The sequence below is a fragment of the Carassius gibelio genome, chromosome B3 (assembly GCF_023724105.1).
Source record: "Carassius gibelio isolate Cgi1373 ecotype wild population from Czech Republic chromosome B3, carGib1.2-hapl.c, whole genome shotgun sequence".
Classification (NCBI taxonomy): domain Eukaryota; kingdom Metazoa; phylum Chordata; class Actinopteri; order Cypriniformes; family Cyprinidae; genus Carassius; species Carassius gibelio.
This window is the reverse complement of record NC_068398.1, coordinates 8,320,757-8,348,309: the sequence shown is the minus strand read 5'-3', so window position 1 is coordinate 8,348,309 and position 27,553 is coordinate 8,320,757. Positions and strand designations below refer to the sequence as shown.

The 27,553-nt window shown below is 38.3% G+C and overlaps 4 protein-coding genes across 4 annotated transcripts in view; 3 read left to right on the top strand and 1 right to left on the bottom strand.

Moving 5' to 3' along the window:
- The first annotated feature begins 185 nt into the window (after window positions 1-185).
- On the top strand, window positions 186-8,412 carry epor (erythropoietin receptor). Its single transcript, XM_052551653.1, has 8 exons — window positions 186-422; window positions 1,249-1,381; window positions 1,537-1,706; window positions 1,877-2,028; window positions 2,118-2,274; window positions 3,515-3,602; window positions 4,068-4,155; window positions 7,142-8,412. The coding sequence occupies exons 1-8, from the start codon at window positions 332-334 to the stop codon at window positions 7,820-7,822; spliced, it is 1,560 nt and encodes a 519-aa protein (XP_052407613.1). The 5' UTR covers window positions 186-331; the 3' UTR covers window positions 7,823-8,412.
- A 2,598-nt stretch (window positions 8,413-11,010) lies between these two features.
- Window positions 11,011-12,799, bottom strand: swsap1 (SWIM-type zinc finger 7 associated protein 1). The gene is made up of 2 exons (XM_052551685.1): window positions 12,266-12,799; window positions 11,011-11,607 (listed from the first exon to the last, which is right to left on the bottom strand). The coding sequence occupies exons 1-2, from the start codon at window positions 12,524-12,526 to the stop codon at window positions 11,035-11,037; spliced, it is 834 nt and encodes a 277-aa protein (XP_052407645.1). The 5' UTR covers window positions 12,527-12,799; the 3' UTR covers window positions 11,011-11,034.
- A 138-nt stretch (window positions 12,800-12,937) lies between these two features.
- Window positions 12,938-23,846, top strand: znf653 (zinc finger protein 653). The gene is made up of 10 exons (XM_052551649.1): window positions 12,938-13,215; window positions 13,661-13,701; window positions 13,792-14,109; window positions 14,196-14,665; window positions 19,560-19,707; window positions 19,843-19,918; window positions 20,950-21,061; window positions 21,207-21,321; window positions 22,097-22,196; window positions 22,293-23,846. The coding sequence occupies exons 1-10, from the start codon at window positions 12,938-12,940 to the stop codon at window positions 22,468-22,470; spliced, it is 1,836 nt and encodes a 611-aa protein (XP_052407609.1). The 3' UTR covers window positions 22,471-23,846.
- Window positions 23,847-25,593: 1,747 nt separating this feature from the next.
- LOC127951834 (tetraspanin-1) overlaps window positions 25,594-27,553 on the top strand; it is a 9,400-nt gene continuing 7,440 nt past the window's right edge. The window contains exon 1 of the mRNA XM_052549878.1: window positions 25,594-25,871. The gene's annotated coding sequence lies outside the window, so the exon portion shown is untranslated. The remainder of the gene's footprint in view (window positions 25,872-27,553) is intronic.

Sequence of the window (27,553 nt, the reverse complement as noted above, 5' to 3'; positions counted from 1 at the left end):
GGCTAAAAGTGTTTAAGACGCTAAAAAGTCATATTATTTCCTACTCCTACAGCCTCAAGGTTGGACAGCATGTAATGTTGTATCTTAAGAGTGAAGACTGAGCACTTCAAACACTTATTACAGCATGTCCTCACTCAGGCTCCTCCCACTATTTTGACGCTCCACCTCCAAATAGTAAAGGAGTAAACAGACTGTTTGAACACACTATCAGTTTATCGGATGAGATGCATGTAACTCTTAATGGTGTCCGCAAAACAATTTGGATGAAAAGCCCACCTGGAAAGGAGGATACACCTTTCGGGACCATTATACAGAGCAGTAATGTAAATGGATGACAAAAATGAGGAGCAACCGATTGAAAATTGTTTTCATGTTGTGTCTTGGTTTCGTCACTATAGGAGGACAACATTTTGAAAGTAAAGGTAAGAAAAGTTTCCTTCAAATGTCTTTTTTTTTTTTTGTATGAAGTTACATGCATATTTCGTGACTTTCTAAATTCAAAACAAAAATGTGGAAATATAATAATTATAAAATGTAAATTATAAAGAAGTCTAAAAACAGTAGATGCAATAAACCATTTTTTAATCAATATACTGTCTCTAAAGCTCGCCAAGGCTGCATTTGTTTGATCAAAAATAAAAAAACAGGGAAATATTATTACAATTTAAATTTAACTTTTAATATATTTTAAAGTTTAATATATTTCTGTGATGCAATGCTGAATTTCTAGTATCGTTGCTCCAGTCTTCAGTGTCACATGATCCTTCAGAAATCACTCTGATATGCAGATTTGCCGCTCAAGATACTTTATCAATTTGAAAACGAATATTGCCGCTTAATATTTACACTAGCATTCAAAACTTTTTTAACTGATCAAAAGTGACAGTAAAGATGTTATAAGGACACATAAAAACATATTCAATTCAGCAAAGAATCCTTAAAATATATATTGTGGTTTTCACAAAAATATTAAGCAGCAAAAGTGATAATAAGGACCATTATTAATAACTGAGCAACTAAGAACAGAATAATTGCATGTTTTCGTTTGAGAAAGTCATGAAATATGCAACTTTTTAATATATGTGATAATATAATTATCATTTTTATTAATTGCTTACATTAACACAAAAGGCTTAATCTAAAATAAGAAAAAAAATGTGTTGACCTATGCTTTGTGTACTTAAAAATAAATGATGTCTTTGAATAATGCTGGCAATTCTCGCAACATAACGTGACATGTTTGTTCAGTGGCCCAGTTACTCCAAGACGAAACAGAGCATATTAAATGTTTTGTTGAGGGAAAGGATCTCACGTGCTTTTGGGAAGAGGAGGAAGAGAGGAATCATTTACACAATCAATATACCTTCACATATTCATACGAGTAAGTAACTGATTCATGCTTTGAGGTCCAAAGCTAAAACTAAATCATAACTTTGTCTTTAAAGACAGCATAAAATGTTATTCAGGTCATTTTTTAGTTCAGTTGTCCGGTGAAAATATCAATTGACACAATTTCTTGTTGTCATCTGTCTTTAGGAATAAGAACAAGATGGCTTGTGCGGTTTCATCTCTGTCTTTACTGGCGAGTAACAAAACCATCTTCTTCTGCAAACTGGCCAAAACCCCGTTCTTCGCGACTCTTCATCTGCAGGTTCTCCGCGATGGCCAGATGCTCTACACTCGTAGCCTCAACGCGGAGAACTTCTGTAAGTCTGTGAAAGCTTTGTAAAAGTAGACCTCAATTGTGAAATCTAATAGATTACGTTACTGACTACAAATGTATCATGTAATTAGTAACGGAGTACAATTTGTAACCCAGCACTCTGCCCTTAGTTCTCTTCATATAAGATGTTTTACAATGCCTTTGCTCTCACAGTGTTCCTAGATCCTCCCCGAAACCTCACGGTCATGAGTTCAGGGAAGGAAGGGCAGTTGAACGTGAGCTGGCTGCCTCCTCAGCTCAAATACATGGATGACAGTATGATATACGAGGTCAGATACGCAGCGGAGGGAAGTGACTTGGGCAAGGTATTGCACTTCACGAACCGTTAGTGCCACTTCAATGAGCTGTCATAGTTTGCATCTAATTCAAACTCACGGGTGAATTTATTTTGAAGGTGGAGGTCATAAAGGTCAGCACGATGCTGGTTTTGTTTGGCTTAGAGTCGGACACCAGATACAAGGTGTGGGTCCGCGTCAAACCCGATGGCGTTGCCTACAAAGGCTACTGGAGTGCTTGGACCGAGCCTGTGTTTGGAGTCACGCCGCCAAGCGGTACGTGGTGCTTTTAAATCCTTTCTGAAAGTACAATCAGTATATAAAACATTTCAAATCAAGTCTTTTTTTAAAAGTGCTTTTCACAATACACATTGTTTTAACACAACTTTACAAAAATTCATGATGTTAATGTATATCTTAATAAAACGTAATCTTAATAAATATAATTTTTTAACATATTAGAGCTGGGCAATAATATAGTTTACATTTTTCAACAGATTTGTGATCAAGGTTTAACTTGGTAGACATTTTAAATTATAGGCCTATCACCCTACTTATATATCCAACTTTATATAAAGAGCCGCGCGATTTCACAGCAAAAAAAAAATAAAAAAATATCCGGCAGTTGATATTTGCTAAGATTTCTTAAACATGTCTTGAACACTGGGGTGGGGGTACATTTTTTAATGAATTAAAAAGACATTGAATGGTGATAGAAATTCTGTATAATTCTAGTGGGGAAGTACACATTTCTATGGTAAAACAGTTGTCGCATATTTAAATGTTATCTTACATTGCCCTTTTCAAACTTTAAAGGGATACTCCAGCCCAAAATTCAAATGTTGTAATTAATCACTTACTCCCATGTCATTCCAAACCTGTAAAGGCTTTGTTTGTCTTCAGAACACAATTTAAGATAATTTGGATGAAAACCGGGAGGCTTGAGACTGTCCCATTGACTGACAAGTAAATTACACTGTCAAGGTCCAGAAAAGTATGAAAGAAGTCGTCAGAATAGTCCATCAGCCATCAGCGATTCAACCGTAACGTTATGAAGCGACGAGAATACTGTTTCTAAGCGAAGAAAACAACAATTCAACAATTCGTCTCTCCATACATAACCGTAGCGCCATTTTGGAGAATATGAGCTGAACTCAGGCTGCGAACACTTTTCTGTTTCAGCCGCACCACAAGGATGTGCTGTTTTCTTTCAAATCAAGCATAAATACACATAGAAAACATATCCTTGTGGCGCGGCTGAAACAGAAGAAAGTATGAAGACGAATTAAGCTTTCACGGGTTTGGAACGACATGCTGGTAAGTGATTAATGACAAAATGTTCATTTTGTAGTGGAGTATTCCTTTAACACACAGGAATTTGTTCTCTGAATATGTGACAAGTAAACCACCCCTACTTTGAATTGATTGGCTATCTCAATCCATTTGACATTGTCGAGCATTGTCAGACCGCTAAGGAAGACCACAATCATTTTGTTTCTCTCTTTTTTTCTAACAGATGTGGATCCGCTTATCGTGTTACTTGTTCTTTCTATCGGACTGATCCTCTGCCTGCTGTCTCTGACTGTGATTCTGTCCCACCAAAAGTCAGTTTTCATAAGTGCACATCTAAATAAGGACAAATGTATAAATACTATTATGAGGGACACTTTTGTCCTTGAATCGTTGTCCAGTAAAGGCTAATTAAAAGTGCTGTACATAGGATTGACACAGAGTGGTTAAACTAGGTATTGCAGGGTTTTATTTTCACCCGGCCTTGACCCACAATAAGTTGTGTTTCCCGCCATTTAGCAACCTGAGGTGCTGAAATATAATTTTTGAGAATAACTGACTGTAGCATTGTTTTTCAGATAAACAAATATGCTAACTGAATCAAAAACTTACATACAGCACCTTTAAGGTTGTGCATGTATTGCTGGACAAAGAGATACGTATGTTACAGAAACACATGCACATAATGTAATTGTGGAAACTTTATATTTCATGCATCAAATTCACAGACTTAAATGTCTGTTGGGAAATATACTGAACTGTTTCTGTGTGCTTTACAGGTTTCTTCTTAAGAAACTCTGGCCTGACATCCCGACACCAGAGCACAAGTTTCCAGGTCTTTTTACTGTCTACAAAGGGGATTTTAAGGTAATTTATTCAATGTCTATATAGGTATCATTTACAAAGTACCCTATACTGTTTGTTTAATAAATTAACCAAAATGATGAGTGTTGAATAAACAGGTAATTTTGGAAAGGAATGAATACTCATGTGTTTGACCAAGCTTGGTGAAAGAGATGCGTTTTTAATCTAGATTTAAACAGAGAGAGTGTGTCTGAATCCTGAACATTATCAGGAAGCCAAATGCAAAAAAGCTCTACCTCCTTTAGTGGACTTTAGCATGATGTATTGTAGCGTGGTAGAAGGCTAGTTAGGTACGCAAGAGCTAAACCATTTAGTGCCTTGTAGGTCAGTGGTAATATTTTGTAACTGATACAGAACTTAATAGGTAGCCAATGCAGAGACTGTAAAATTGGGGTAATATGATCATATTTTCTTGACCTGGTAAGGACTCTAGCTGCTGCATTTTGGACTACCTGTAGCTTGTTTATTGAAGAAGCAGGACAACCACCTAGAAGTGCATTACAATAGTCCAGTCTAGAGGTCATGAATGCATGAACTAGCTTTTCTGCATCAGAAACAGATAACATGTTTCGTAGCTTGGCAATGTTTCTAAGATGGAAGAATGCAGTTTTTGTAACATGGGAAATATGATTTGTTCAATATGAAGTTGCTATCTAATATAACACCCAGATTTCTTACTGTAGAGGAAGTAACAGTACATCCGTCTAGATGCAACGTGTAATCTACGAGATTCAGTGTAATCTTTTTTTTTTTCTCAGTTAAGTTTACTGTTAAAAAGTGACATTGAGAAGGCATTTATAATGTTTTCTATTTCAGATAAATGCTGTTCTTTTGAACTTTCTATTCATCATGGAAAAACTATTACGGTTTCCAAAGAAAAATATAAGACAGCACCACATTGATAATAATAATGAATGCTTCTTGACCTCATTGGCATATTAGAATGATTTCTGAAGGATCATGTGACACTAAAGACACTGAAGTAATGATTCTGAAAATTCAGCTTTTAATCACAGGAATAAATTACACATAAAAGAGTTATTTTAAATTTCAATAATATTTCACAATATTAATGGTTTTTCAGTGAACATAGTTACTAGCCAATTATAAACCCGATTCCAAAAGAGTTGGGACACTGTACAAATTTTGAATAAAAACAGAATGCAATGATGTGGAAGTTTCAAATTTCAATATTTTATTCAGAATACAACATAGATGACATATCAAATGCTTAAACTGAGAAAATTGATCATTTTAAGCGAAAAATAAGTTGATTTGCATCAACATATCTCACAAGGCCTTGTTTACCACTGTGTGGCATCCCCTCTTCTTTTTATAACCGTCTGCAAACGTCTGGGGACTGAGGAGACAAGGTGCTCAAGTTTAGGAATAGGAATGTTGTCCCATTCTTGTCTAATACAGGCTTCTAGTTGCTCAACTGTCGTAGGTCTTCTTTGTCGCATCTTGCTCTTTATGATGCACCAAATGTTTTCTATGGGTGAAAGATCTGGAGTGCAGCTGGCCATTTCAGTACCCGGATCCTTCTTCTACGCAGATGTTGATGTTGTAATTGATGCAGTATGTGGTCTGGCATTGTCATGTTGGAAAATGCAAGGTCTTCCCTGAAAGAGACTATGTCTGGATGGGCGCATATGTTGTTCTAGAACTTGGATTTACCTTTCAGCATTGATGGTGCCTTTCCAGATGTGTAAGCTGCCCATGCCACACACACTCATGCAACCCCATACCATCAGAGATGCAGGCTTCTGAACTGAGCGCTGATAACATCTTGGGTTGTACTTGTCCTCTTTAGTCCGGATGACATGGCGTCCCAGTTTTCCAAAAAGAACTTCACATTTTGATTCAGTCTGACCACAGAACAGTTTTCCACTTTGCCACAGTCCATTTTAAATGAACCTTGACCCAGAGAAAATGCCTGTGCTTCTGGATCATGTTTAGATATGACTTCTTTTTTTACCTGTACAGTTTTAGCCGGCAACGGTGAATGGCACGGTGGATTGTGTTCACTGACAGTGTTTTCTGGAAGTATTCCTGAGCCCATGTTTTGATTTCCATTGCAGTAGCATTCCTGTATGTGATGCAGTGCCGTCTAAGGGCCTGAAGATCACAGGCATCCAGTATGGTTTTACCCTTGACCCTTACACACAGAGATTGTTCCAGACTCTCTGAATCTTTGGATGATATTATGTGCTGTAGATGATGATAACTTCAAACTTTTTGCAATTTTTCTCTGAGAAACTCCTTTCTGATATTGCTCCACTATTTTTCACCTCAGCATTGGGGGAATTGGTGATCCTCTGCCCATCTTGACTTCTGAGAGACACTGCCAATCATGTTGCCAATTAACCTAATAAGTTGCAGATTGGACCTCCAGCTGTAAATATGTATATTTAAATTGTCCGACCTCTTATTGCTACCTGTCCCAACTTTTTTGGAACGTCTAGCTCTCATGAAATCCAAAATGAGCCAATATTTGGCATGACATTTAAAAATGTCTCACTTTCAACATTTAATATGTTATCTATATTCTATTGTGAATGAAATAGTTTATAAGTTTTGAAAATTATTCCATTCCTTTTTTACCCAAAATTTGTACAGTTGTATTAAATACAAAGCTTTTTTGGAATCGGGTTTTTACAAAATAGCCAAATTATAGTTTATTAAATGTCCATGGATTTCAGTCCATAATCACATAAGCCACAATCCAACCTCTTGCATTTACATTTAGTCATTTAACAGATGATTTTATCCAAAGCAACTTACAAATGAGGACGCAATCAAATAGAAGCACTCAAAACCAAAAAAAGAGCAACGATATGCAAGTACCGGCCAAGTTTCAGTTAGCCGGATTCAGTACACATGCAAGGCTTTTCTTTTATTTTGTGTGTGTGTGTGTGTGTGTGCTCTTGTTTTTGTGACATATCAGGACACAACTCTGTAATAATATTTTGTGTTTCCTCTGCCTCAGGAGTGGATGAGCCACAATAATGGCAGCATGTGGGGCAGATCAGTCCATGTGTACACAGAGGAGCTTCCTTCACCGCTGGAGGTCTTGTCAGAAGTTTCCCTGACCAGCCACGACACATCCCAGAGAGAGGAGATGAAACCTGCGGAGGAGGACGAGAGCGAGCGTTCGGACTCGGGGTTAACGGACAGATGGCGAGACCCTCCTCACGCTCACTGGCTCATGGATCAGCTGAGGGCTCTTCAGGAAAACCCTGAATCTCATTCCCAGTCCTCATTACTGCAGTCACATGACACTTACGTCACCCTCAATCAAGGAGACATTGAGCAGCAGGCGGACGATGTCTTCGAGGAGACGTTACCGCTCCAGACGCTCTTCAGCAGCGCAGGAACGCCGTCCTTGAGCACCTCACACTCCGACCTTGGCTCCATGCAGCAGAGCTCGGGTTCGGGCAGACTGTCGTCACAATCAAGCTTGGAGTATCCCAACCACACCTGGCCCCCCAAAGGGCCGGGATACGCCTACATGGCGGTTGCAGACTCAGGGGTCTCGATGGACTACAGCCCGATGAGCTCCAGCAGGATCGCAGAGCTCGGGAGACACAGGATATACACAAATGATTACAAAAACGAGATCTTCCCCCACAAGTGGCCACTCTCTGGTCAATACATTAAATCCGGATAAGAGTCCAGCATGGGTCCTGTTTTGTAAATCCACAATAATTAAGGAAAGTTCACCCAAAAATGAATACTCTGTCATCCTTTGCTCAGCTTCACTTCTGTGGAACATAAAAGAAGATATTTTGAAGGACATTGGTAACCAGTTGCTGGTAGCCATTAATTTTCATTTTTTCATCCATACAATAGAAGTAAAAAGAACCGATTTGTACAGGACATGATCTACATACTACTGCTATTACAAATTCACATCAGGATCTTACTGGGTTCTCTTAACATGACGTTAAAGGAGATATGCATGCAAACACTAGGATTTTTCAGATACAAAAAAAAACTCCCATATGATAAAATAAGCTAACATTATTTACCATGGCAGCTGTTTTTTATACCACTAAAATTCCAGAAGATTTTAGGGTTTATTAGTTGTTGTTTTTTTTAAGCTTCTTCGTGGAAAGTGACTGATGGCAGTTCATATATCATTCTGTTTGGGGTTTCCCAAGTCTTAATCTGTCTTGTAAATTGTACATAATATATATATATATTTTAAACAGTTTTCTGTTTTGTCTTCTGGTTTAAGTAAATATGTATTTTTCAGATCTGTAAAACATTAAGGCCTAGAGGACGGGAAACTTAAAGGGAGGGGGGGGGGGGGGGTGAAATGCTAGTTTTCACTCAACATCCTGTTAATCTTGAGTACCTATAGAGTAGTACTGCATCCTTCATAACTCCAAAAAGTCTTTAGTTTTATTATATTCATAAGAGAAAGATAGTCTGTACCAATTTTTCCCGGAAAAACACGACCGGCTGGAGGCGTGACGTGTGGGCGGAGCTAAAGAATCACGAGCGCGAGTAGGCTTTTGCGTTGAGAGCGTTTGGAAGCTGTGACATTACCGTGAGGAAAAAAACATCATCCAAAACAAACCATGGCTAACAGTCAGATTCAGCCGTTTATTTATGATCCAGAATCAGATCCAGAGGCTGAAACTGAACGAGAGCAGCAGCAGCAACGACTCGCTCCGAGCGGGGCTCGAACCCGGGTCTCCGGCATGGGAGGGGACGCACTAACAAGGAGGCAGAGATATTTGAAGCCGTTTTACTCACCGCCTGCGGTTCCAACACACGATCGTGACCCTTTTTCGTTATTTCTTACATCCTTAAGAAATAAACGATACGCAAATCCGTCGTCAAACTGGGCCTTGTTCGTAAAACAAGCATCTTCGAAATGCAGGGAACAAACACAAACACTTGCACAACTCCGTTGATGCTCTGTAAAAATAAACTCCATCCACTGGTCCCTTAATGCTGTTTTTTCTTTGGTAATCTGTGCAGGGTTGTCTTGCCCTGGCAACCAAAAACACACTCCTTTTGTGACATTTCGCGACGCTCTCGCTCTGATCAGTGAATGTCTCTGCCCCGCTCTGCTATACAGGAGCGCACACTCTTCCGGCAGACGTGCCTCAGGACCCATATAAGGAAATTCCGCTCCATCTAACGTCACACAGAGCCATACTCCAAAAAAACTTTCCGAAACTTGTGACAAACCGGAAGTTTTGTCGTACAACTTACAACATACAACTTAATTTTTGAAACTTTGTCCATGTTTATCATGGGAATCCAACTCTTTAACAGTGTAAAAAACTCAGTATGCCTGAAATAGCATTTCACCCCCCCCCCCCCCCCTCCCCTTTAACACCTACTGAATTGAATTGGTAATTCATCCATCCATTCTTGGTTCTTCTGGTGGATTCTGGGAATGTATGGTTCTGGCTTGTATGGTTGATTTGAAACAGACCATTTCACTTAAAGTCAACCGTGACATTATTGACTTTTGCTATTCTTTTTTTTTTCATAAGTGACATTTCTGAGTGAAACAGAATTGTGTGACACATCTTGTAGCGAGACCTGATTAGATCAAGATCAGTGGGCGTTTCAAACCAGCGTTTGCATTTGATTTTGGAGGATTACACCCTTCCTGAAATACAACTAGCACCCAATAGTTAAAACTTAACCCACTTCGGTGGCATAAAAAAAGAAAAAGAAAAAAAAAGAAAGTCATTTTTTACTTTTACTAAAATATTACTGACATTTTTTAGTAGTGTACTAAGTTAATTTGTATATTTGTTTGTAATATGCAGTATGGTCAGAAACCTCAGTTTTACTTTAAGTTTGTCTGCATTTCTTTATGTGTTCTTTATTCTGAAGGTTAAACCACATGTGTTGAATTTGTGAACTACTTTGAGTTAACCAAGGTAAATTGGTAACCTTGCTACCATTTTTAGTATGGAAACTTGCAAAAAAGAAAAAAGGATATGTATGCCATTTCTGACACATTTGACATGTAGTCCTGTCAATACAATTTTACAATCACTAAGTGTTTTATTTCATAACTGCATTGGTAATAAGATTGAAAACGTATTAATCAGGTTCTAAATATCTATTTGTCCTTTTTTATCAGCAATAAAGTCATATTTTGTAAAAAAAAAAAAAAAAAAAAAAAAAAGTTTCTTCTCATTTCCTTTTTTTATGTTCTCTGTGTTAGTGAGATAGTTCATTCAAAATGTAATGAATGACCCTCTTTTGTATAACCTCTTCTTTTGTGTAGCCCAATTTCTGAGACTTAAGAAATCATCAAATTTCCAAACAGTCTTTTTTGCATCAACATGTATAAAAATAATTATGGAGCATTTGCAGATAACTGAGCCCTTGAGAAGGTGACTGAAAAACTGACTCCTAACAGCTGACTCAGCTGATTGAAACAGCTAGTAACTCAAGTTTAATTAGGAAAAAACATGGAAAAGAATGAAAATTATTGATTTTGGGTAATGTACAAATTGTAAAAAAAAACCTAAAAAAAAGTTACAAACGAGCAATGTAATAAAGTATTCAATCTATTTAGATTTTTTTTTTTAAACCGCTTAATCAAAAGGAAACGAATAAAGAGGAAAATCAAATATATGAATTTTTCTGTCAATAAAATGTAAAGCAGGCATACAACAAATAAATGCTGAGATTCATTTCATAGTTAACTTTAAATTCACATTAAATTGTAGTTATTTTTTTACATTGTCAATGCTAAATAAATTCTCCAAGTATGGATGACTATCTGTATTTAGTCAAGAAAAGTTTACGTTCCTTTGTCAATATCACGTAAACATTTCTGATCAGGTATGGCTTGTCAAACTGACAAACTGAAATAGGTTGTATTGCAATATGAACTTTTTAATATGAACAGTTGTCTCCACATCTCTCGTTTTCCTGTTTGCTTTTCTCTGGCTGCTCCAGAATCTGCTGTTCTCCACCGAAGACTGGCCTGAACTCCAGAGCACCTCCTGCCCGCAGCACCATGTGCCACTGCTGAACCAGCGCAGGACACATGACTGACAGATACACCCGCCACTCCCCGTCATGCTTCACTTCCTCTAGTGTGCACCTCACCTGCAGGTAACGGTCCAGCACAGAGAGGAGGAGCTCAGGTGCCAGCGCTTCACTGTCCCGACTGCCCTCATCTTCAGACTGAAAGGAGACCATGACTCTGCACAGGCCCTGGCCGTCTGCTCTGCTCTGCAGGATCTGGGAGAGAAAAGCAGCAGTGTCATGCAGGAGGGCCGCCACGTGGGCCACGGGACTCAGGTCGTCCTGGAGCGGTCCACCTCGAGACCCGTGCAAATAATGATCCAGACCGTCCACGATGATCAGAGAGGGAGGAGACGCAGCCTCAGACGCCAGCTCATGGAGGGACGCTAGATCTTCAGCAAGCTCCTCCAAAGTCTTCACATACACAAACTTGACATTCTGTAAATGGACATGCACGAAAAAAAAAAAAAAAAAAACATTTGTTGTTGTGAATCATGCATTATGAGCAGAGAAATGCAAATTGGTATTAACATCCAAAATTGGGTTTAGGTGCAGAACAAAAAAAAGTCAGGTCTTCATCAGGCTTCATTCTGCTGGAAACATTATGTATTTTGAAATATATATATATATATATATATATATATATATATATATATATATATATATATATATATATATATATATATATATATTTAAGCTGTAATCTTAGTGTGTGGACATTATGTTTTCTTTGTTTATCATACATTATGATATAATATTAATTTGTAGTGCATTCTTGACCAAAAATGTGCAATTTGGTGCAGATGCTGATATTTATATGTCCAAAATGTAAAATGAAATCCTGTTAGTTTGTAATGGAAATCAAGATGAACAGTGTAGCAGCTATTTACATAAATGCATATAAATATCAAGTTATCATTCAGTATCTCCTAATACCATAACTATCAATCAGAATTTTTACAGCAAGTTTTCATTGTATTGATAGATTTGAGGCCTTAGAAATTAGTGTATCAAATATTGTTTTGGCACTTTTGACTGAATTACCTTGTTTTACATATATACTTCATTAATTATATCGACGAACCATTGTTATTACCTTCAGAGTCTCTAGTTTTAATCCAGGCAGTGAAGCTCTCAAAGACACCGGCAGAGACTGAAAGGGGGTTTGTGTGAAAAACAGTACTTTGAGCCCCAGATCTGTGGCAGCTGTAACAGCCGCAAGAAACAACACAGATCTACTGATGTTCACATCCCCGAGCACCAGAGTGTTTCCTTCTGCTTCAGCGGGAAATATGACATCAGTCGTTACCGTTCCTGACGCGAACCGTCTGAAAACGACTCCTAAAATATCAGCCATAACAATCTGCCTTAAAATTACAGCAGTTATTAATTTTAATGTAAGTATGCCTTATCTGCAGCTACTGTGTAACGTAAAAGCAACATGCTTCTTCTCCCGCGAACTTGCCGTCGCACCGCCTACTGTTAGAACGACGCATCTGATTGGCTACCGTAATAGAGTGCTCACTGTTGATTGGCCAAATCAAAGTGTCGGGTCAAATAAATATAGAATTATCCTCGTTTTAAATTGCTACTAATATTTTTTTTATCATCGTAAATTTTACGTATTGATCATCTAAAAAAGGTTTACATTGTTAAAATAAAACACTGAGTAAAATAGATAAATAAATAAATAATCCACTTCCTTTAAGGCTACACACGGCACTTCCCTTTAAGACAAAACATAACAACTCAACAGCTGATACGAAAGATGGCGGCGGTAAACACAGACCCCAAAGCCACCGGAGAGCAAATCAAAGCCATCTTACGCCGCTGCAGGGGTCGCCCGAGGCTGACCGACGCGGACCGGGCTCAGCGGCGGCTCGAGTCGCGGAAGAAGTACGATGTGCGGCGCGTTTATCTGGGAGAAGCGCATCGGGTGTGGAGCGAGCTGCGCGCGCGCACGAGCCTGAGCGACGCGGGGCTCGCCGAGTACCTGATCCTGCTCGACTCTGCATATGGAGAGAAATACCAGCAGAAATACGGCAAGTACGTATTGAGAGTTCATCAACGCCATATTATGATCATGCATCCCTCTTAAAATCACTGTGCAGTTAAGTTGGTTGAATGTGGCATCATTGCAATGAATGCATGCACAACAAACTTCGTTTTCTTTTAGATCTTGCAAGTGTTCTTTGGTAAGCTGATGCTGCTGCTATTTATTAGGCTCTACTTTATAGCGTAATTGTTTTTGTTTGTTTACATGTATGAAGTACCAAGCAGTTATATACAATAGCTACTCTACCTGCTATCATACTATAATCTGATCTCTTCTGTAGAACACAAAAACAGACTTTAGGCAGAAAGCTCAAGCTGTTTTCAATAACGTACAATGAAAGGGGAACCCGAGACAGCTGTGCTCACTATTCAGCTTCATGTATCTTTTCTTTTGAACATGAATGGTGTAACATGTCTCTTGTGTTGTGATGGTTAGGAGAAAAACCCTTCCTGAACAATGCAGCAGTCACAGGAAAGGTGAGGAATATTTATATGTACTAAATGTAACCCAATTGGTTTTCAAAGTGTAGTGTATCATCTGCTTCCTCGTCTTTATTTATTTCTCAGGGAAGAAGGTGTCTGGCACCAGCCTGCAGACTGTGGTGAGCTGGTATCAAGGTCACGGTCAGTCGTGTCAGCACGAGCCTGAGCTGCGGGCCGTGGAGCCCACTGTGGGTCTGTCTACATCTGTGCTGTGGCAGTGTGTGGCGGGGCATTCGTTTGTGCAGAACCTGCCCTGGCCTGCAGGAGGAGAGTCCGAGTCAGACGAGGAGGACGGTGTTCTGGAGAAAGATGAGGAGGACAGGCCTTCAGGGAAGAAAGCTTCTGTCAATGAGAGTATCCACATCAAAAGCAGGAAGCTGCAAAACCACGGGCAGCTGCAGGGTATGAAAATCTTATATTTTTATACTATTATTATTGTTGTTATTTTCTAGTTTAATGCTGAATCAAATCTCTTTTTAATCTTACAGTCGCCATCAGTGACGTGGAAGACGATGATCGTCATGTGGATCACCAGATGACATGCACATCCCTCGGTGATCTCCCGGGGTCCCCTGTGGCCCACAGCAGTCCTCCCGCCTCAGAGCGCTGTCTGAGCAGCCAGGCCGAGTGGGAGATGGAGGCGCTCATGGACCGAGAAGCCTCGAGTCCGGAAGCGGCGAGACAGAGCGACCCAGTCGGGGAGCAGACGGACGCTTCCAGAACTTCAGAGAAGGTGGACAGTGGAGGCGGCTTGATGGAGAGTTACGGATGCGTGCTTGTCACAGAGCCCTTGACGGACAGACAGGAGAGGCAGGATGGAGCCAGTTGTTCCAGAGAAGACGTCCCGTCGTTAACAACCGCCCCAGCACAGAGCCAGCTGTTTGAGAGTCAGGACCTGCAGACGGTGATGGGCGGATGTGAGCTGCAGGACCAGCGCTCCACACTGGGAGGATCTCAGGTAGGTCAACGCAAACAGAGGAGACCCACTAGCAACACTAGATGACTTCAAATCATTTCAAATAAAACGAAATATGCCCTCAAATAAAATTATGCCGTAAAAAAAACCCTTCATCACAAATGACTAAAAAGTAGTTTAAAATTATTCATAAGATACCATAAAGTATAAAAAAAATAGTTTCATCTAGTTGGGAAACAGACACATTTATCATTTTAGTTTTACATAGCTTTTTGAAATAACAAAAGTAAATAAACTAAATAGAATAAAAACATGTATAAAAACTGCTTAATGTAAAAAAAAAAAAAGCTAAAAAAAGACAACATCCAACAAAATTACTAAAACATTAATTCAATTGTAAATACAAAATATAAACTTATTATTAAAAAATATTACCAGAAATGTTATGTGTGTGTATATATTAATTAATTATTAAAGCAGAAATTTACTAAGTTTTTTATAGGACCATTCATTTACATATTATTTAAATAAAAAATTTAAACTTTTACTTTAACTGGGCTTGCATACCATAGTTAATAATGTATATTTATATGTATATTTGTATATTTTGTTTTGTTTCACATAATAGCAGTAGGCAGTAAACAGTATGAAACTGCTCATTTATGAACAGCATGATTAATGACAACATTGTCATTTTGGGGAGGAGTATCCCGTTAAGGCACACAAATTCCTTGATGCTTCCTTGTCTGCTTTGATATCCATTAGAGTTGGGGTACTCGAACTTGGACTCGGACTCGAGTCCGGACTCGAGTCCAATTTTGAATGAACTCGGACTTGTCACGCACTCGGGTGAATTTGTACTCGGACTTGACACGGACTTGAACATTTTGGACTCGGAAAATATTCCGAGTACAGTCGAGTCCGCGTCATGTGTAACAATAAAACCAGCATAAAATTGAAATGATAAATTAATGAATGTCTCCCCTTCTGTCACTTTACTGCACCACACCGGCAGGCAGAAGTCTCATGCTTGCAGACGAAACACACGCACCACTCACTGGATATCAGTGTGGATTAGTGATGGGAAGTTCGATTCTTTTCCGCGAACCGGTTCTTTCGGACGGTTTGATTCAATAAACCGGTTGAAAAAAAAAAACAGTTCACCGGATACATAATCCATTGCGATGTATTTGTTATTAAATGAACTTACGTTTCGTCAGATTGCCCTTCATTCAAGCCCTCGGTTTACCCGCACTCATTACATTAGCACAGGATCAGTTCAGAATCAATCACCAAAAGAATCAGTTCGGTTCAGACGCGCTGTGAGTCATTCGGCTTCATGCTGAATCACGAATGCGCAGTATCATCAGCTCCTCGGTTCTCGAATCGGACGCGTCCGAAAGAAACGGTTTTCGGTTCAGTGTACTGATGATCTGAAAACGGATACAACGGGTTCTTGACTCGAGAACGAGAATCGCTCAAAACCGGGGTAGGAAAATCTGACAGGGTAGGATAAAATGTCAGGACACCGGCACATGCTGCAGTTCAGTATCATCAGCTGCTCTACTCGTGTTCATGTTCTGTTTACTACAAACTCAGTTTGTGAATCTGTCATCATTAACTATAAATACAGTACAGATATTTCATAAATCATCCCTTATTCATATTAAACATGGAGTCTTTAGAGTCTTAACTATTGTCTAACTTCCCTGAAAACCCCTTTGGCCCATACATAATCTACAATATACAGATTAGAAACATGTAGCCCCTATCTTAAAAAAAAAAGTATATATATATATATATATATATATATATATATATATATATATATATATATTATAGTTTTATCACACTTTCCGATGTTTAACAAAATACTTGAAAAATTACACGCATGTGCAGTATCATCAGTTCATCGGTTCTCAAATCGGACGCCTCCGAAAGAAACGGTTTTCGGTTCAGTGTACTGGTGATCCGAAAACCGATGCAACCGAGTACCAAAGACAGCAGCAGCAACCAACAGATGCTGCACAGCTCAGCATTGCAGGATTTGCAAGACCAGAACTGACCAAACAAGCAATGCAACTTTATGATGCAAGTTCTCCAAGACAACAAGAAATTCATAATGTCATCATTAAGGATCTCCTCATTGGCTGCACTTTACCTTTGTCAAATGTGGGGGAGAGGCATTAAATAACTGAAATGTCATCTTTAACTGGAGGACAATATAGTGTGATACAATAATAAAATAGGTTCATTTGTATTTTCATGCACTTGTAATACAATAAAACCTTTGAAAACTTTTTTGATAGGAAACTAGTTCTGTTGACATAAAATAAAAATGTTCAATGGCAATGACTAGATGTAACAGTGGAATTTTTTTTATTACATTTTTATATTGCCATTGGTTTAATGGGTTGAAAGGTTAAAATATAAATAGAATGTAAAAATGTACAATACCAATTTATAATCATTTTAAATTTAATTACTTTCTGGACTCGGGCGGACTCGACTCGGACTCGGCCTTTAAGGACTCGGACTTGAGTCCAACTCGGCCCCTTTTGGACTCGGACTCGGACTTGGACTCGATGTTTGTGGACTTGGTCTTGACTCGTACTCGACAAAGGTGGACTCGGACCCAACTCTAATATCCATTGTCTGTATTGACATGTAAATAAGTCCCCTCTAGATACACATTAACCAGTGTCTGAATGTGTGCGCCATTTGACTGTAAGCAGTCAAATAAATCCTTTTGCATATCTGTATCTTTTCATATTGACACCAACGCATCACCCATGTCTTAAAGGGACAGTTCACTAAAAAAATTACATTCTGTCATCATTTACTCATCCTCACAACATTGCAAACCTGTATGACTTTCAGCCTTCCGTGGAACACAAAAGAAGGCATTTTGAAGAATGTCAGTAAACAAAATGTTTCAGGTCCCCTTTGACGTCCATAGTATTTTTTTTTCTCCATATTATGGAAGTCAGTGAGACCCGAATTCAAATGCAAGAGAAGACAGACTTTAACAAATTGCAATAAAATTAGTCTCACTCCCAATACAAAAAAAACACAAGTGATTAAGATCCACTCCAAAAAATACGGAAAAAATACTAGAGTTGTTCCGATTCCGATACTAGTATCGGAAATATCTCCGATACCACAACAAATTCTGGCATCGGCATCGGCGAGTACATGAACCCATATACCGATCCGATACCATTTTCTTAAAAAAGACCTAGTTATGACCGCAAGCTTTGCCTAACCGCTGCACGGTTCTTCTTCGCTGCTCAAAATGCATTGAAAACACAGGAAGTTGTGCTGTGTTGCCACAAGCAACCCCTGTTTAGAGCAGCGAAGAAGAAATGAAAACGCGTTAGCAGCCCTTATCTATATATGACTGGATCACTCATCACATTCTAAACTGCCAAAAGACAGTGAAGCCGCTTCTATATTATAGATCAGTGGTTAGCAGTATGTCTCTGTAGTACCGGTAGTTACAGACTCTCGAGTATATTCAGTACCGGCAGCTGCGTTCAGTCGCTTCCGTGTAAGTCAAAGCGCAGGGCTCCAGACAGTAGCCGAATATATACTAGTGTCTGTGAATATTAAACTGCAAAATACTATTTAAATATTACTCCCGCAAAATCTACATCTCTGTGGGTGACTGGCACAGATGCGCGAGAGCTCGCTGTTTTGTAGTCTCTGCTGTGTGTCATGAGGACACGAACGCATAAACCGTCACTTCATGAGAATTTACCGTTTCATTTGAGAATACTGTCATATCATAAACACAGACACTCAAAGATCTTCATGGCAGCCCATTAAAATAAATGTTTGGTTTACATGAGTAAATTGACAATATATAAAGCTACTGTTGTAGCCTACAGTAATAATAATACGTCTCTATAATAATAATAATTATGCCTAGATGGTTGCTTGTTTTTTACTTGTTTTGTTGTAAAGAGATTATCTGATTAATAGATCTTTTTTTTATATTCCTAGACTTATTTGTTGCAGTTTTTTTATACAGTTATATTGTAAAACTTAAATACCTTTTTTAGTTTGCGGTGTTAGATTTTTGGCTGCATATGCATATGCAAGTTCTTTTTTGCATATGAAAATAAATAATACTGTCAAATTCATGTTAGATAATAAAAATACTGTAATAAATACAGTAGTTCACCATGTATTTGTTCATGTTTTATTGAGGGATCTGTCTGAAGCACACCATAAAAAGAATTCTAGCAATTTACACAGGGCTAGTAGTATATACAGCTGTATATACAGATACACACCCAGGTATCGGATCAGTACTCGGTATCGGCCGATACCCTGAGCCCAGGTATCGGAATCGGTATCGGGAAGAGAAAAAGGGTATCGGAACATCTCTAAAAAATACCAGAAATCCCATTTTCCCATTGGACACACCTAAGAAAGCCTGCCACAAACATCACCAGACAAGCCCTGAAATGGACCCCCCCAAGGGAAAAGGAAACAAGGTCGCCCCAGGAACAGCTTGAGAAGAAGAGTAGAGGCAGAAATGTGGGCTTTACTGGGCAGAGCTCGGGCAAAAAGCCATGAACAGAGTGAAACGGAGGATATTCGTCAATGGCCTATGCACCCACGAGGAGCTAAGAGCTTAACAGTGAGACCCGAAATCATGGGCTGTGGAAAATGATGAGAGAATTTTCTATTTGGGTGGACTGTCCCTTGAATATCATATTCATGCATCCTATTTTTTGGTAAAATAACTACTTATTTATATTACTAGGTAGTTTATATTTGTGGTTTATTTACAAATTAAAATCAACTGCATGTTGCTGCAAAACTTTTATGACCTTCTTGACCGATTTTTCCTTTATAACCCCAGACTTTGACGAACTCTACCCTCTTTGGATTTCCTAACCCCTTATTCCTCCATCCTTCCCAATAGCTGATCATAATTACGGGACCCAGTTACGAGGCTCTGGCGTCTGAAGGCATCCAGCTGAACGTGGGTGGTGGTGATGATGAGGAGGTCACATGTACGCTGATCGGGGACGTGTCGTATAATCAGATGTGTCAGTCAGGACACAGCGCCGGTACAGTGACCTGTCCTGTGTCTCAGCTCTTCACCATGAGTGCTTTGATACGTTTAACTGCTTCTAGCTACTTCCTTGTGAGTTCGTTGTCAGAGATTGTTCTGAAGACACTGTGTTGTTGTTTAACGACTCCAGATCTGGCTGAGAAGCGGTTATTGGATCCCGGTGAAGAATCGCATTGTTCGGGAGAGCTTCAGCAGTCTCTCAGTAGGTCAGTCAGTGTCAACTTATAGACCCCGCCACACATGAAACCTCTAGTCTTTGTATTTTCTTTTCACCTGATACAACACCATTGAAAATGTTTGGTGTCACTATCTACGTTTCCATCCAAAAGATTTCAAATGTAACTTAAGCGGAAAAACTGGAATAGTGAAGTTATTCACAATAACTTAAAACTGTGTCCATGTTTCTTTTGAGGAACAAGTCATTATAGTAGAATGATTTCTGAAGGATCATGTGACACTGAAGACTGGAGTAATGCTGCTGAAAATATCACAGGAAAACATCTTAAAATGCAGTATATTCACATAGAAAACAGTCACTATTACACAATCAAATATTACAGTTTTTACTGAACAAATAAATGCAGTTCTGGTGAGCAGAAGTGACTTCTTTCAAAAACTGTAAAAAAAAAAAAAAAAAAAAAAAACTAAAAATAATTTATACTGACATCAGACTTGAGACATCTAAGTGTGCTAATTTTCTACATGCTGTAACCGCTATAGTTACATTGTCACATGCCTGATTTTACAGTGATTTGTCTATACATGAGTCATGACCTCTAACCTAAAAACTGCTGTTAGTTGAGGCTACTGGTGAAACCTTTGAAATAATTAACATGCCTGAAATAAATCCGATCAGGTCACCAAAACTGCATTTATTTGATCCAAAAAAAAAAAAGAGTAAAAACTGTAATATTGTTAAAAGCTATTCCAATTCAAAGTAATCGTTTTCTATTTGAATATATATTCAAATGTAATTTATTCCAGACTTTTCAGCATCATTACTCCAGTCTTCAGTGTCACATGATCCTTCAGAAAACATTGATTGCTGCTCGGTTATTATTGGCGCACAATTATTAACAATAGTTCTTATTATCAGTGCTGAAAACAGCTTCTCAATATCTTTATGGACACCAAATCATCATATTTTGTGCATTGTTATTTTACTAAAAACAGCAAGGTGTATGGACTGTGAGTCGCTCTGAGTTCAGTGGTGTGTGTGTGTGTGTGTGTGTGTCAGGTCTAAGCGGAGCCGGCGGGGTCCAGTAGTCGAGGCGGATGGCATGCTGAAGATGTTCCACTGTCCGTATGAAGGCTGCAGTCAGGTGTATGTGGCCATTAGCAGTTTCCAGGTGAGCCCGTGTGTGCAGTGCATCTCTAAAGAGAGTCCCTGAGTGCACAAACAGTTAAAGATACAAGCTGGAAAATCATACTGTCTGCTTTTGGTTGTAAGTTCAATAATGAATTCAACAGATTTGTCTGATGCATGTTGAACAGAATCATGTGAACCTGGTGCACAGGAAGGGCAGGACCAAAGTCTGTCCTCATCCAGGCTGCGGGAAGAAGTTTTATCTGTCCAACCATCTTCATCGGCACATGATCATACACTCAGGTACATCATCAGCTATTACATCTGCTTGGCCAGTGCTACTTTGGTATCACTGGTGTAATGTTATCGTTTTTAACATAAATTCATTTTATTTTTCTCTTTTCACTTTAATTTAATTTCAAATATAGTATTTTGTTGCATTTTTTATATGCCTATATATTTTATTAATTTCCATTGATCAGTTTCAGTTATTATTAATTATAATTTTTATTATTATTATTATTATTATTGGTGCAGGTTCAGTATTTTTAGTTTTACAGCTGTCAAAGTTAATTAATTTTTTATGATATATTGTCTGACCAAAACAAAAAAATTATTCACAATTTATTTAATGTGTAGTTTCTGTATTTGTTTAATATTGAAAATGTTTTGGAAATTTTGGAAATGAAAAGTGTTCCTGTAGCTCAATTGGTATAGCATTGCGTTATCAAGCGCAAGGTTGTGGGTTCGATTCCCCGGGAACACATGATAGGTAAAAATTGATAGCCTGAATGCACTGTTAAGTCGCTTTGGATAAAAGCGTCTGCTAAATGCATAAATTTAAATTTATAAATTTAAATGTGCTTTAGTACAAATGTTTTCAGAAATGCTTCAAGACATTTACAAAAATGCTTTCATTTGAGATTTTCATTAATGACGATGCTTTGTCAAAGTTATAACATAAAAATAATTTAAATGTTTTTTAAATTGCTTTTTTCATTGCTTTATTTTTGCTTTTTTTATCAACTAATTCTATTTATCAGTAATGAGAAACCTATTTTTCTATTCTTTCACGCAGGCGTGCGAGACTTTATCTGTGAAACGTGTGGCAAGTCTTTTAAACGCAAGAATCACTTAGAGGTGCACCGCCGAACACACACGGGAGAAACGCCGTTACAGTGAGTTCAGTGAAACAACCACAACTCTTATGGACACATCTGCCCTATTTAATACATGTCACTTCATAAGTGTTTTTCTCGAACCCGTTCTTACAGATGTGAGATATGTGGCTATCAGTGTCGACAGCGAGCGTCACTCAACTGGCACATGAGGAAACACACGTCTGAGGCACTTTTCAACTACACGTGCGAACACTGCGGCAAACGCTTCGAGAAACTCGACAGCGTCAAGTTTCACAAACTCAAGAGCCATCCAGACAAACAGCATGCCTGAAAGACACTTAAAGAGAAAATCATCAGTTATGTGGGAAGTTTTATTAAGGCTGCAGAACAAAGTGTTTATTTAATAAGAAATTGCATTTTTAGGTGTTTGTTTTGTGTTGTTTTGTTTTTGTTTTTTTATCATCAAATCCCGATATTGACCAAAAATAGGCTTGATAGATACTCAAATAGAAGAGAAAAAGACATGCAAGAATAAGACAGGCGTTGATAGAGAGAATCAAAACCATTTTGTTGTTTGTCTAAAGTCTGTTTTTAATTAATTCCTGTGCTGGACACAGAAAAACAAAACTGTACTTCTGCTGCCACTGTATGGACAAACATATTAATGTTTACAGCAGTTTTAATCCAAGATCCAAATCATATGATCCAAATCAGGGTGAAATAATTAATTAGTCTGCTGCGTCTTGCAGAAACAATAATTAAAATCGAAATTTATTTGCATTTTCTTGTCCAAAACACAAAAACACACACACATAAAAATAATTTCTGTTGGAAAATTCTGTTAATTAAAACTTGAGCTACAGTGCAGCTTTGATGCTTGAACACTGAACCCTATCTTTATACTTCAGTTGTGAACACATAACTATCAACACATTCATGTTTTACAAAATGTACATCACATTTCGCATTACATCAATACCTTCGTATTACATCACTTGGTCAGCAGTGGATCTGCTGCAGTGAATGGGTGCCGTCAGAATTAGGGTTCAAAACAGCGGATAAAAACATCACCATAATCTGTAATGAGGTTTTTGCCAGTAATACAGTCCATCTCCTGTTTTCCTCTCACATAAACATCCACCAACGTATTTGTTTAGAACTGTTTTGGACTGTTGCTTGTAAACAGTGCATTATCTGTGCATATTTCTCTCCTGATTCAGATGTGATGGCTTTTTCACTTGAGGAAATAATATAGCCGGAAGCAATGGTTTAAGGTTAAAAATGTTTTACTGATGGATGGACAAACACACAAACAGCTTTTCGCTTCACAAGACATTAACTGAAGGTCTGGAGTGGTGTGGATTACTAATTGATTATTGTTTTATCAGATGTTTGGACTTTCATTCTGACGGCACCCATTCACTGTAGAGGATCCTCTGACGAGTAATCAAGATGATGTAGTCAGGAAACAAGCTCATCTATTTCTTGACTTGATTTTCTGAAATTGTATAAAAACCTAAATAAATTGATAATAATAATTGGGGTGAACTAATTTATTTTCTTCCATTTAACTCAGAATTTTCCAAGCTTTCAGAATTTTGGTAAGATGAAATTCAAACCAAGGGGACATTATTCAAGGTTCAACCTATACTTGTCAACATATACATAAACTACTTGTGTATATATGGTTATATTTGTAGATTCTTAGTTGGTGGTGTTGATATTATCATCGTTTCCTCCTGCTTTTGTCTTTTTCGGTTCATTAAGAAATCAACGGACATATTTCACCTACCTTATGCTATTTTAAATGCAAATGACATGCAAAAATTAGACAAATACACAGAATATGTGAACTAAAACAAGTCAATTGTGTGGATGGAACCTGGCAGTATTATCTCAATTAAAAAATCATTTCACTTGTTCATGCTTCCTGGTCCATGAAAAACAGGATCCATGTGATGCTGATCATCAATAATAATTTGTGAGAATGGCTCCGAATCTAAACTGCACAGGGAAGTGTTACTGAATACTTTAACTCACGGGTACAAAAGTTTCCCCTTGTGCCGTATTCACTTACATTTCTCTGTTGTGGTATTTCTTCATGTAAATGTCCTTATTGTGCTAATTTTTCAAGTTCCTGGAAAATATTTGATTAAGAGATGCATCTTCAGTGCAGGGTTTCTAGATGAACGAATTAAAGAGCGACTGAAAGCACAATGTGTTTGAAGTGTTATGTGAGGGTGTTGAGTCATAATTACACACTGTCAGGAACAGTGACTGCTGTCCGTTGAATTGGTTGGTTGAAGCTGGGAAAATGCCTGTTTAGAGAAAACACCGATGTCAATGTTATTCTTAAAAATCCACGCTTTGTACCTTGCATCGACTCTTAAAGGGGTCATATGATGCGATTTCCATTTTTCCTTTCTCTTCGGAGTGCTACAAGTTCTTTGTGCATAAAGAAGATCTGTAAAGTTACAAAGACTAAAGTCTCAAATCTAAAAAGATATTCTTTATCAAAGTTAAGAGTCTGCCACGCGGTTGATTCAAACACGCCCCCACATGTCTACATCACTATGTGGAAATATTTGCATAATGTTGCCCAAATGTCCATGCAAAGAAAAAAAGCACTTTATTTGGCCTTCCGAAAGTAGATGCATTTAGGAATCTTTAAGATTACTTACAACAGAACATTAATGCATTTTATGGACGACCGTTTCGTGAACTTAGGAGAGGAAGTAATTCTGACTTTACTACGACAATCTGGTGCTTCTGAATCAGCTACTGTAAGTATGTTTTGTTATTAGTTTAAGTATTTGCTATTGCATGTTCAAAAGCTGAGTTTTTGTGCGTTACATGTTTGTGTGTCCGTGTACGAGTGTGTGTGAGAGAGATGTTCACACAGTGGAGGCAGCTGTCTTAACCTTCTGTGGCTTGTGTACTGCAAACACGAGCTTCATCACTGTCTGTCAAGCCAACTCTGTTACTGTTTCACGCTTGAACTGATGTTAAACCAAGTGTCTTTGTATTTATTTTGAAAGATGAAGCTCGCGATTATGGAGTGTTGCATTTCCGAGGAGTGCTTGCAGTGTTCGTCCAATCACAATGCACTGGGTCAGTTGGCCAATCAGAGCAGACTGCGCTTGTCTGAAGGAGGGACTTTGTAGAGAATGACGCATTTAAGAGAGGCGGGGCATAGAGGACCTAAAACTAAAAAGTTTTTTTTTTTCATTAAAGCATGTCAGCATATTCTATTAGACCAAATACACAAAATGTGAATAATTTTTTCCTTTCGTGTGTGATGTTGTCATTTCCTCCTATATTTAATTTATATTTACATAATTACACTCCTACTCATGGCAATACATTAGTACACAATAATTATGCACCATATTGCACACACATACGCATGCTCCCCTAAGATTTTGCTTTGCAAACATATTCCTGTTGACTGTAGTTACTGTAGTTGTGTTGATCCGATGCCTCAGGACTGAACCTGGCTGAAATCAGGAGCTCCGTGACAAACAGACGCGTTACACCCAACATCTCCCTCTCCAGAGACAGACAGAGAGAAGTAGGAGTTGTGTGTCACTCCCACCTGTTCACTCCATCCCTCCTCTCGGTAAAAAGCAGCTTCACGTGAGCGACAGAAGAGAGAGAGAGAAACAGGAGGCGCGCGAAGCACACACACTCGGGGATTTAGCGCATCTGCTAAACTCAAACATTTGACTAAAGGTAAGAGATTCTCTTTTTTAAAGCTGCAGTCGTGAACATATCGTTAAACCTTGAAGTAAAGGTGCCAAAATTGCTTTGATGTTTAACGAGTGTTATTAAATATCTTAGTTTGTCGTGTTGTGCGTGTGTGGGTGGGTGGGTGTGTGTGTGATGTTCACAGCTTCAGTGTTATAATCGCTCTTAGGGTGTCATGTTGTTAGTGTGTGTGTGTGTGTGTGTGTGTGTGATGTTCACAGCTTCAGGACCGTGTCATGTCCACCCGGATGAGATCTCCTGAGAGATCCGTGTTGTTTTGCTGGGTTTTCCTCACTTGTGTGTTGTTGTTTTGCGGTACGTGAGTGTGGCTGTATTAATGCATTACCTCACTCATCAAATCTGCTCGCCCACGTTTTTTACAAACAATGATGTGAACTTTCGTTTGACTTCGCTTCTTAAGTGCTTGCAAATTCTGTCGAAAATACCTCGGGGCTATGATAGCCTACAGTCCTGAAACACACCAAGCTGCATTTATTTGTTCTAAAAATACAGTTAAAATAATAAAAATGTAATATTATGAATTATTATTACATTTCTGAATTTTCAGCATCTTTACTCCAGTCTTCGGTGTCTGTTGATTTCTGCTCAAGAAACAGTTGTTATTATTAGTATAAACTACAGTTTTTTGCTGCCTAATGTTTTATAACACTCATTTTTCAGGATTCTTTGAAGATTTCAAAGTTCAAAAGAGCAGCATTTATTGAAATGCATCCTTGTTTAAAGGGTTAGTTCATCCAAAAATGAAAATTAGGCTGTGTTTTACTCACCCCTGAGGCATGGTGTATATGACTTTCTTCTTTCAGATGAATCCAGTCAGAGTTATATTAATTTATAAGTCTTTCAAACCCTGTCGTTGCAGTCAGCAGGTGTTACATTGCTTCAGTCCAAAAGACGTGAAATAAAAATCCATACAGAAAAAGTGTCTCACACGGCTCCGGTGGGAGGTAAAAGGCCTTCTGTAGTGAATCAATGCGCTTTTGTAAGAAACATATCCATATTCTAAATGCAATATTCACTTTAATCTAGCTTGCGCTCACAGTTATAAACCAAGCAGTTCTGGGGGAATGACGTATGAGGACACTAATTAGAAGTACAAAATGAGGATTTCGATATAAGCCAAGAGGAGACTGGTTTTTCTTTGCTAAAGTAAGGAAACTTTGCTTCTTCTGATCCTGTAAACAAACGTTGGTTTTCATGAGACTCGCGAGCGCATGCACAACACTGACCTCATACATTATGCTCCCGGAGCTGCTTCAGCGTACAACTGTGAGCGCAAGCTAGATTCAAGTGATTATTACATTTTGAATATGAATATTATTCTTACATAAACACATTGTTTTTCTACAGGAGGCTTTTGTTGAACCCACACACCAAAATCAAACTCTTACTGACCCCAAACTCTTTTGTGACACTGCATGATGCCAGTATTAATATTCACATTACACTCCATGGTATGTCAAAGAATAGGATACATCATAAAAAGTGAATATCATGGTATTACAAGAAATGATGCTACTATATGTTATTTTGAATAGTAAGTTTTTTTTTTTTTTTATTAATTTCAAAGTACTAGCTGATACCTTTACTGTATGATTTTTTACAAGAAGATTGCCATGTCCATACAGTAGCATATAGTACCCTTTTCA